Raw genomic sequence first — 11906 nt, 5'->3', positions numbered from 1 at the left:
TTAACTGGGCTAGATAAATCAAAAATGTTAAGACGGACGTTAAATGTATGTATAATATCAAGAAATACACTTCTTTTGTGCAGAAAAGGATAGGCGTCAATTTTTAATTGCTGTAGTCGAGATAAATGAGCATTGTCAAAATGTAACTAAAGGGCCAGGTTCTCACGGTAGATGAGGTGACTGCGTGAGAAGCGGAGGCATCTCTGTCAACTGTCGATTGTGATTCTTGTCTCCCTTTCGTGAATATTATATACAGATCACAGTATGTATAACGGTTACCTTGGCCGGGTTCACTGATATGACTAGATATGACAAATGCTACATGGATTTCATTCTCTCTATCTCTCTCTATCTTTTCATATACTTTGCAAACATTTGTCACTGCTACCACAGCCGCATGTAAAGAACATTCAGTAATAGTAGTAGCAAGCCAATGCAGACTACAATTAGCAGAGTATTGTCACTTCCAGTATTGTCTCTTTCTTCAGACTGAGGCCGCACTGGCAGTATGACTGGATCTGCTGGAAGGGCATTATTTTGCTGTTCATTTCCAGCATGCATCTTGCTTAGGATTGGCGAGCAGATGTTCTGAAGCTTTGTCAGTTGGTGCATGTACTCTTCCTTTGTTGTCTTAGAATCCAAGTCTAGCCACTCGATGACATCTTCTACAGCGTCAATAATCGTCTGTTTGTCTTCAGGAGTTAGATTTCTCTGAGCAGCAGGTTCCTTGAGAGTCGATGTGACCCTGTAGACGTAGTTCTCCAGTCGGTTCTTGCTTACAAATCTTTTCCGCAATAGATCATCTTTCGCTTTGTGCTTCTCTGCATTGTTGATCATGGCTTCAATTTGTTCCTCAGAGAGACAGTCGATGCAGTTGGTGATGGTAATTTTTTCGTTGCAACCTGTACTTTGATCTAATGCAGTCACAGTCAAAATGCCATTTTCGTCAATCTTAAAGGTCTCTTTGATTCGTGGCACACTTTTTGGAGCCGGAGGAATGCCACTCAGCTCAAACTCTCCAAGTAAGTTGTTATATTGGGTGAACTCTCCCTCTCCCTGATACACACGAATAAACACACTCGTTTGGTTGTTTGAAGTTGTGGTGTAGTACTCAGCTGCTTCGATTGGAATTTGTGTATTTCTTTTGATTACGATAGACATTTCTCCACCGATGACCTCAACCCCGAGAGAGAGTGGAGTTACATCATGTAGGGTGACATTCTGGATTTCTTCACTCTGATCACCAGACAAGATGGCTGCCTGGACTGCTGCACCATAGGCCACAGCTTCATCGGAATTGATAGACTTACTAAGGACCTTACCATCCAGGTACTCGCGTAGAAGCTTCTGGATCTTCGGAATGCGGGTTGAACCTCCAACCATCAAGACAGTGTTGATGTCTTCCTTGTTGATCTTTGCATCAACGATAGCGCTTTCAACTGGGCCAAGACACTTCTTAAATAGATCAGAGCAAAGGGTTTCGAACCGAGCTCTCGTGATGTCAAAGCGAAAATCGATCCCGTCGGAGAGCGAGTCTACTTCGATACTGGCATAGGAACTGCCTGACAGACTCCTCTTTGAACGTTCAGCTGCTGTGCGGAGACGTTGGAGGGCCCGAGGGTTGTTCCAGAGATTCTTTCTGTGTTTGCGTTGGAACTCCCCTACAAGATGGTTGACCAGCCTGTTGTCGAAGTCTTCGCCACCAAGATGGGTGTCCCCAGCAGTTGCCAGGACTTTGAAGTTACCATCATCGACAAGCAGGATGGACACATCAAATGTGCCTCCACCAAGGTCAAACACCAAGACGTGTTGTCTATCTTGTACCTTCCTATGAAGTCCATAAGCCAGGGCAGCTGCTGTCGGTTCGTTGATAATGCGAAGGACTTTCAGCCCTGCTATTTCACCGGCATCTTTGGTGGCCTGTCGCTGAGCATCGTTAAAGTAGGCGGGGACGGTGATGACAGCATCTGTGACTTCCTGGCCCAGATATGCCTCAGCTGTTTCCTTCATCTTCGTGAGAACCATGGAGCTGATTTCCTCCGGCACGAGGATTTTATTCTCTTCCATGTACTCGACCTGTACAGCGGGTTTGCCTTTTTGGTTGATTACCTTGAACGGCCAGTGCTTCATGTCTTTTTGAACAATCTTGTCTGTGAATCGCCGCCCAATCAGTCGCTTGACAGCAAAAGCTGTGTTCTTGGAGTTCCTATAGTACAAGCGAAATTAAAAATGAGATTTAACGTTTGCAGAAAACAGTAAATATCAAAATAATCCATAACTTATACTTCATCATTGTCTTCTGTGGTAAGGGAACGGTGGAGGTGTGGGAAGAGTAATTCCCCCCCCCCCCCCAATAGGGCTAATGTCAGAACTGAAATCCATAGTATCGATGAAGTGCACCCTGTGGGTCAAATACCTGGACGAATTTTCAGTGTTCTATATGATGTCTTAAAGCTATATTTTCTTACAATTTGACATGTTTTAGGTAAATGTGTTAGCCATGTTCCTATATCACTTTTTGGCACATTACTGGAGGGGAAGTAATAGGTTTGTCCCCCCCCCCCCCCTACGTCATTGTGATGAAGTGTAAAGGCATCTATTCAGTATCTAAATACTACACAGGAAGAATGATAAAATGAACATAGGAAAAATATATTCAACACAAAAATATTAAAAGTCATGCTTCACTTTCATTGTGATATAACACCACTGCAAAAGATAACAATAATGAAAATAAGATAATAAGTAGAAATTAAAAGAATATGATCATTACAGACATTTGCTATTTGAGGCACTTGCAACATTTGAAATTGGAAACTTGTATTATAAAATTAATTTTCCATTATGGAAAACCCTTGAAAAGTCGTCTTATCCTTGCTTTTCAAGATTTCTGAATTAAAATTAGCCATATACTGCACAAACGTTAATTACATAATAAGGCTAAAAGTTGCCCAAAGTTACTAAGGTGACAACCAAGCAAATCTCTTTCGCTACCCCTCTAGAACCTGATGATCATGACAAATTCCTCTACAAAATATAAAAAGTAAAATTTCTCAATGGCGTCGTCACATTTCAACTTCACTCAAGCGTATCTCACTCATCCTTAGCCGATATTCTCCCAGATCTCACTATGTTGTAGCTTGTTAAATTTCCTTTTAGATGCGCAACATCAGATTTTCATTTGGATGATGTTATTACTTTAAAAATTCGATTGCAGATAGCCTTGTCGAATTTGACTATTTGAATATTGATTCTTTAGATTCCTTCTCTATCCTTTAATTCTCCTCAAATATTGTGCAGAGGTTAATTCAAAATTTTCTTCAACTATCAATTTCAAACTTATGACATATATGTATCAAGTCCTAAGTCAGGACCACAGATGTAATGTACTATTGTGATCAGTCAACCGTGACGTCATTATGACGTCATTTTCTCAAATCACGTTCTCATTCATATCTCACTGATGGAATAGAATTTCTCAATGAAATTTATATCTCATATACTTCAAGTCAAGCTCTATCTGGTAACATCATTTTTTTTACCGAAAAAGATTGTATTTTCATAAAAAATCAGTATGGCAACATGCCAAGATTGAGTGGCATATTTATTACAAATTACTATCAGCTTTTTCCACTGTGTTCATCCAACATTGCTTTCGTTGCTATAGCAATAACATTAGAAAACTGTCCTTTAAAAAATAAAAATTAATTAGATAAGGAAAGAAATAGTATGATAAACAAAAAACAAATATGTAAAACCACAAAAGTTTAGTCAGCATCCTGAATTTCTTATCATATTGAACTTTTAAAACCTTATATATCCGTAATACTGATTTCATATCTAGCGTATCACTTGCCATGGAAATGCCTTAAAGACATTCTTTACCATTTGCAGATGATGCAAAAACCTAGTACTCCAAAATAGTTCTAAAATGTGAGTAAGGGATAAAAACCAACAATGTAAAGATTTTAATCAGTTTAATGAACGTTAAGTATTGTTAGATATACAAAATGTAAACAACAGTTATAACAGAATTGTTTCTAGACTAAACCGTCTGCAGTAATGTTTTAATTGTTGAGAAAAAAATAGTAATATCTCCTTATATTTTAGGCTTTTATTGGGAAATTTGTATATGGTAGAACGTTTTGCATCAAATGTGATAACTCAAGCATTTTTTTTTTAATCACTGTTCCCAATTGTACACAATACCTTTATTTATTTTTTTGAAAAATAGTATCTTATAAAAAACGCTTGAAATTACGGCTTAACCCTAAAAGGGTCGGGAGGTTGAATCAACCTCCCCCCCCCCCCTCTCTCAACATTTTCCGCGACCATTTTGCTGCGCTTTTTTTTTTGACAGCGCCGTTGGCTGAATTTTTGCTTTCAAGTCTCGCACATCTTATGACACCAATCTCGCGAAAAAAATCGGACATGCCGTTACGACGTTGCACGACCTTTAATACTCATTGTCGGACCAAAAATGGCTCAAAATGTTATTTTGTGAGTCTATGCAAATAGAGTTTTCTCACCTTATTCAAAAAGATATTACTTTCACTTTCAATGGCTGGAATCAACTCATTAGCATAATTATGCTTAAAATAGATTCTGTAACAAATTTTGTGAAAAAAACGAGAAAAAAAGTCGGAAAACAAAGAAAAACATAAAAAATCAAAAAGCAACATGATACGTAAGAAACTAATTGTTGATAAGAGATTTTTCTTCAAGTACAGTGTTAGGAATGGTCCATGGGATTATGTCACCCTAAATCGGATGCCATAAACTTTATTTTTGGCTTTAGAATTGGAGCATAATTTATGATTTTACGCATATTAATGAATCTAAAATATGAAAAACGACAAATTCATTTTTTCTCTTATTTTTTTGAACATTACGCGACAGGAAATGTTTGTGCCAATTTTCAGGACGATTGCGCGATCCACGGCCAAGATTCGGGGGAGGGGGGTGAATCAACCCTCCTCAAGCCACAGAACAGGCCAAAAAGCCCGGCCTGGTTAGGGTTAAATTCGAAGTATTAAAAATAATCATGATTAATAGCTATTCGTCACAATAAGAGACATGGAACGTTTTTTAAAAAGTTTTTTGTACATCTTTATTCTCTGTTATATTATTGTGTTTGTCCCCAAAGCATTTTTGTGCTAAAAATAAAAACTGTTTCTTAATATGTTGCTAGCTATAGCAACAAAAAATATGTTAAATGAAAAGAATTATGAATTGCTGATAGTCATGTTAATTTACAATACTCCGAACTTTAAGCCATAATTTCAAGCTTTTTTCTTGATGTTATTTTTACAGAACTATTAAGGCTTTTCCATGACAACCGTTTTGCTTAATATAAACCGTGATTACGGATAACCAAGGTTTCGATTGTAACAGACTTTCAAAAGTTACATTGTGACCAGAATTGAGAAAGCTGACAAAACATTTGTGCTTTTACATATTTTTGTTATTCTCTATTTCCTTTTTAAAGGGGATGGCTAGTAACTGATCAGTGAGAATCAGTGGGAATGCTGGGGGATGATTGTTCCAATCCTTGTGGAATGTATTCAAGGGTATATATTTATTACTGTGTGAAAATTATTTGCTTCAGAATGGTCTCATATTCAAGTAATGTGCAGTTTAATGCCCCGTCGCTGTACAGGCATGCTAACCTGGAAACATTAAACATTTTCACACAATAATAGATATATAATGTACTCTTAAATGAATCCCACGAGGATTGGAACAATTGTCCCCAGCATTCCCTCTGATTCCAACTGATCAGTTACTAGCCATCCCCTATAATGTGGGGGGCCTGGGGCATGGTGGAGAATAGTGCCGTATTAAAGACTCCCGACTCTCAATCGGAGGACCCGGATTCGATTCCCACCAAGTGCCTATGTCCTTGGACAATATTACCCACTATGTCCATGAAAATGACAGGGCCCTCTGATAGAGCAGTGACAATTTTGAAGAGGCTACCCTTTATGAAGGAGACCTTGTTACTATAATGATTATTACTGTAAATATTTTGTTTTTCTCATGTTGTTACTTCAGCAACGAAAATGATTTTAAAAAAAATAGTGAAAAAAACTAATAGTCATAAGATAGAATAATGCAATTCAGCAATGAGCATTGAAATTCATTTTAAGCCGGCGCGCAGCATGTCAGTGGTAACACATATACGCCCAGTGTCAATATGAGGAGACCACACTAACTGGTGTTACTGTGGTGAAAATGTTTTCACAACTTTTTTTTTTCCAAAAATCAGGTAGGCCTACTTCTTTTATCGGTAAATTGTGTTGATCTTGTTGAAGTTCAAATCAACAAGAAGAAGAATAACAAATCACCTGTCTAAAAAGAAAAAAGAAAAAAGTGTAATATTTTGAAGTGACTTCCGGAGGGGCTAATTCAACACCAAAAATCAGTTATTTCATATTTGACATTTGACTTTTTGCAGTGTGGTAAGCTAGACGGCATCTTCTATTCACCATTTTCATATTCATACTGACTGTTCAGGAAGCTAGCGAAACTGCAAAATTTTATAACTTTCTTGATTTTCATCCAATTTTGCCAGAAATAGTTTCTCTTGTTGTGATTGTAATACTTTACGCTTACTTTTGAGACTGTACTATTTAACTAATCTGTTATTCCACTGAAACGTTCGATGAGTCTGATATGGAATTGCACATTGATAAGAGGGTGTAAAGGGAATTAATCCCAAGATAAACACGTTGAGTGAGTGAATGCGCCAATATAAGTAGAACACATCATTGAAAGCATGGGGTAAATCGGACAATCTGTTGAAAAGTTACGATTTTTGGAATTGCAATCTTAAATTGCAATGTATTAATTTTTTAAATTTCATGACGAGCCCATTGGACAAAAAGACTACTACAGATCATGACATCACTAGGATATAAAGAAAGTATAAATAAAATTCCACAAAATATCATATCAATTAAAATGCATTCCCTGAAATTGTTACTGTCATTATTATGTCAACGGTAATATTATTCCCCCTTTATGCTTTCTGAAAGAATATAGTCTAGTGCTGTTATCATTATGCTAGAAAAGTGAAAACAGAATAATTGTCTTTATATTTTCGTTATATGGTACCTACAGTGTATAGTCCACATGTGATGTCAGGATCCGAAGTAGTCGTACAATCAAGCGGTCTCGTCACCAAAACTTCAACAATTCATAACTTTTGAACGGACTGTCCGATTTTCCTCTAACTTTCAATGATTTATTCTATTAATATCACTCCATTCAGTTCAATTAAAATGTATTTTGGGGGTTAATTTCCCTTTAATACCTGGACATGTCCAGGAATCTAGAGATAAAGTGTTTTTATTTCAGCCCATGCGTTGTTCTGGTTCGTAGTATTTCACAAGTAGAGAATGGTAACATAACACAATTCCAACCGATAACTATACAATCTGAGCAAAAAGAATATGATATTTACATTGCAATTTGGTTCTTGGCGGCATCTCCAACGAGCAGCTCCCTGTTGGTGAAGGCGACGTAGCTCGGCGTGGTCCGGTTTCCCTGGTCGTTGGCAATGATCTCGACTTTGCCGTGCTGGAAGACAGCCACACACGAGTACGTCGTTCCCAAGTCGATTCCAATAGCTGGCGCTTTTCCTGGTGCCATACTCTAGATTTAATATTTATTCACCAATTCAAGAATTCCGATGATTATGACGCTGTTATATAACCTGGAAGGAGTTAAGCGTGTCTTCTGCACCTACCTGCTACTTTGGGACGTTTGTACTTCCTTTCTTGCTGGTCCACAGTTTAAAAATGCGACGTCCATTTTTCATCAGGTCAGCACAATGCAGCTGCTGCTTCGTGCTGTGAAGTTAGATATCTCTATTCGTTTGATCCATTGACTAGACGTGGAGCCGTTTGAACTATGAACTAAACTCACTTATTGCTTAATTTCAATCTATTTCGCAACTCGCCGAAGCAATCTTGCGCGATGAAAGCCGTGGGAGGAACTTTTTTCCAGTTATAGCTGCAAGCTGAATGCCATGGCAATTAGGATTGGTATTGCTCACAAACATAAGCATGACAAAACGCGGTTAAGTCCCGGAAATCAGAGGGGCGCGCTGGTCTTTATCAAAGACCCTAATGCTGTATAGGTGCAAACCGTTGCGGTAATGTATTCAAATTTTGTGCTTGTTCTGTTCACAAAAAAAAAAACCCTCTTGGATTGAGTTAATGCAGCAATATAAGTGGAACACATCAGAAAAAAGTTTGGATAAAATTGGATAATCCATTTAAAAGTTATGAATTTATTTGTGTAATCACTGCTAGATGAGAAAATTTCAACAGTAATGATGTCACATGCATAGAATAATAAAAGGCAAATATAAAGAGAATTTCACAACTTCTTTTTTTTTTTTAAAGTGCATTATTTCCTCGATATTTCTCTGACATATGTTAAGGGCAATTTTATTCTCCCTGCATTCTAAAAGAGGCAAGTCAAGTCGAGAAAATTAAAATATGTTCAATTTTTTATATGCATTCTTTAAATGGTTCTACACGTGTGACTTTAGAAACTGTAGTAGTCTTCTCATCCAGCAGTGACTGAGCCGAAACTTCAAAGATTCATAACTTTTGAACGGAGAGTCCGATTTTCCTTAAACTCTCTTTGATGTGTTCTACTAATATTGCTACATTCACTCAATTCATATGTATATGAAGGTGTACTTTTCTTCAACAACCACAAAGCTTGCACTGCCTCGCAACAACTAAGTGCATTCTTGTCCAAGTTACTTAATGGGAGGGAACAGGTGAACTGCGAAATGTTTAATTTTTTCGCTGTAGGGAAAATAAAAGTCCGTAGATCTATTTCAGGAGAAGCGAGCAGAGGGTAACTTTTTTTTCACCTCAGGTCTCGTGGCGAAGGTTTATATTCCACTATGTGCGCAACTTATTCCACAGTAGCATAAATTGTGAGGGTGAAGAACAAAACAGGCGTGAGGGAAACCAAAGAGATATATAATTAAAGAGTAAGTAGTCACCATACGCGTGCGTACAAAGGACGTGTTCAAAATTGATAAGTTGATTAGTTGATATTTTATTTACTCAACGACCCTCATGGGTTATAGGTGTACAATATAAATTGGAAATGTACAAAATAGAAAATTTTCAAATAAAATCTAACATATATACATGTATAACACAATTATATACAAGATTTCACCATAATTATCAAATGCAATTTGCATAAAAGTATGTTATGAATAATTATAAACAGTAAATCTATCACGTATAATGCAAACAATGCAGGTACTGCCTGATGCAAATAATCATACAAAGGATACATAGAATAATGATACTAAAGCTAACGAAATAATAAAGTATACAGTAACTACCGAAAATACACATTATTACTTTACAAAACATTGAGATATTTGACAAAATCTTTTCTCTTAGTCGAATTGAACAATGGATCATTTTCAAATGTGTTAGGATATTTCCTATAATACTTCATGAGAAATGTTTTACGTTCCGTCTTAAAGAAGGGACATACAAACAAATAATGGAATTCATCACCAATATCATTTTTAGAACAATGAGTACACAGACGTTCGATTCTTGGAGTGTCTTTGTAACCCCCAGACACTTTGAGAGCTTATAATTGAGGCCTTCATTTAGAATAGCAGCGAATAGCTTACAAACACAAGTTAAGAGGGTGATACCCCTGTAGTTATCAGCAGCATCAGGTGAACCTTTACCTTTGAACAAAGGTTTAATTAAACCTACCACCCAGCTTGAGGGTATAATGTATGTATCATGCACTACATTAAACAATTTGATAACAAGTTTCAAAAGAGATTTAGGACTATTTTTCAGCAGTTCGTTTAAAATCATATCATCCCCAGGAGCCTTGTTCTTTTTAAGACATTTGAGTTGCTGCATCACTTCAAACTCATCAATTCTTCGATTCAATTCATAATTCATACCAATGCCATAATCAAGATCTAGGACATAATATTAGAAGCTGGATTGCTTAAGCTTTTGAAGTGTTCAAAGAAATCTTCTATTGAAATATATGAAGACTCTGTAGTTCCTTTGTTTGTTTCTACTTATGATATTCCAGTAGTCTTTGGGTGTTTGACTTTTCAAACTCCTTATGTAAGTATGTAAGCCAGCAAAATACTGTCTTCTCTTTGATCGCACAAATTTTTTATAACTCTTGCCGATTGCTCTCTTCTTATCCATATAATCTGATCTATGTTCTAGACATTTGTTTTTAATTTGCATGGATTTTTTCCCCTAGATTCTTTGCACTATTTATCAAACCATGCCTGTGATCTAGAAAACGTTAATTTACTAATAAGCGATTTACTCTTCCTTTCGTACAGCATTCCAGATGAAGAAGACGCATTAACATACACTTCTTGCAATTGATTGGTCACTCTGTCGATGTCCTCTTGACCAACATCATCAACATTCATGGACTCGATATAAGAATCTAATTCGACTTTCTGTCGTTATTCCATTTAATCCTTCTCAGTTTTTGTTATTATTGTTATCATCCTTTTCGGAACTATTGACTGTATTGTCCATAGATTTAAACAAGGAACAGTTGGTGACGTTTCTTGCATGGATACTTAAGACGATCGGGCAATGTTTGTTAGCTAAGAATTCATCAAACATATCCACGTAAAAGTTACTGAAGGTCATAAACAGTTCAGATGAGGCTATTGCATAGCCAATGGTGACAACATCTGCACATGTATCGCTACCTTTACCTTTATCATCACCAACTCTACTTTTTACAATATGTAGATCTAAACATTTACACAGTTCTATCAATTTAAATCCATTGTTATTGTTTAAAATGATCCATATTGTATCTGTCGGTGCAAATGCCAAAAGATTCAAGTTCATTTCTTGCATTGAAAATCGAATCATTCATAAAATGCAAACCACTTTCATTTTGGATTTCATCCTCAACAGTAACAAAATCTTGGAGACAAGCCGTCCTAGAATTAAAGTCACCAGCCAACAGCAAAGGATTATCATGCTTGGCTTGGATATTGATGCAACCATTTATAATAATATCAAATATATCACTTTTGAAATATTTTGAATCTTCATGCAGAATATAAACTGCCCCTAATTGAGCTGAAAACCAGGTAAAACAAATTCTATCCATAAAACTGAATCTGAATTTGTTTCATCCAATATCTCATAGTTACTTTTATATTTATCTGAAATTGTATTATTGCGAGACCATGTACACCACCAAAAGTTTGGAAACATTTCAAATTCTTTTTCATTGCGGTTATGCAATGAAATTCAGGGAAGTAAACCGGATCGATGGGGTCAGATTTAGTTTCGGGTAAACAGAAATTCTTTACGTATGCTGTAAAGAATCACTAATCATAGGCTAATTATTTTCTCTTGAGACCGCATAAGTTCAGACCTAATATTCTAAGAGTGAGTATAGAGAAATTGCAATAATCATGGTTCTGTATCGCAAGATGTCCTTGAACTTCGCAGGCACGTGCCTCGAGTTCAATAGGATCACTACATATGTATTTGTATATATATATATATATATATATATATATATATACCGGGTGTCCCAAAAAAAAAAAGCGGAACGGTGGATTTTCAGTATCTTGCGTTCTAAAAGTGATATATTTTTTGACATCATTAGAAAGAACATCTTCCGCAGAAGACAATGATACCAAAATCATTAAATTTGGTTGAGTACTTTTTATTCCACGCTAATTTCTGTAAATGCAGTCATTTTCAAATTTCGCCGGATTTTTGCGACTTATGAGATAATAATTTGGGTGCGACACGCGTTTCATACAGTGAATTGTGTAAGCTCGTTGATCCATGTCAACAAAAGATACAGCTTTCACATTGGGTGCGCACACG

The 11906-nt window shown here is 36.5% G+C and overlaps 1 protein-coding gene across 1 annotated transcript; it reads right to left on the bottom strand.

Moving 5' to 3' along the window:
• Nucleotides 1-384: 384 nt before the first annotated feature.
• On the bottom strand, nucleotides 385-7653 carry LOC139711917 (heat shock 70 kDa protein IV-like). The gene is made up of 2 exons (XM_071623763.1): nucleotides 7466-7653; nucleotides 385-2206 (listed from the first exon to the last, which is right to left on the bottom strand). The coding sequence occupies exons 1-2, from the start codon at nucleotides 7651-7653 to the stop codon at nucleotides 385-387; spliced, it is 2010 nt and encodes a 669-aa protein (XP_071479864.1).
• Between the last annotated feature and the right edge of the window lie 4253 nt (nucleotides 7654-11906).

This window comes from Diadema antillarum, unplaced genomic scaffold (genome assembly GCF_040938485.1).
Source record: "Diadema antillarum isolate AM-2024a unplaced genomic scaffold, OU_Dant_1.0 seq00001730_RagTag, whole genome shotgun sequence".
In the NCBI taxonomy this organism is placed as follows: domain Eukaryota; kingdom Metazoa; phylum Echinodermata; class Echinoidea; order Diadematoida; family Diadematidae; genus Diadema; species Diadema antillarum.
Note: the sequence above shows the minus strand (reverse complement) of the source record. Positions and strands in the feature narration are given on the sequence as shown.

Excerpts from the sequence above, each read along its gene's own strand:
- LOC139711917 (XM_071623763.1), bottom strand. The coding sequence starts at position 7,653 with ATGGCACCAGGAAAAGCGCCAGCTATTGGAATCGACTTGGGAACGACG. Across the intron at positions 2,207-7,465 it reads GCCAAGAACCAAATTGCAAT|GAACTCCAAGAACACAGCTT; the intron begins GTAAATATCATA and ends CTTGTACTATAG.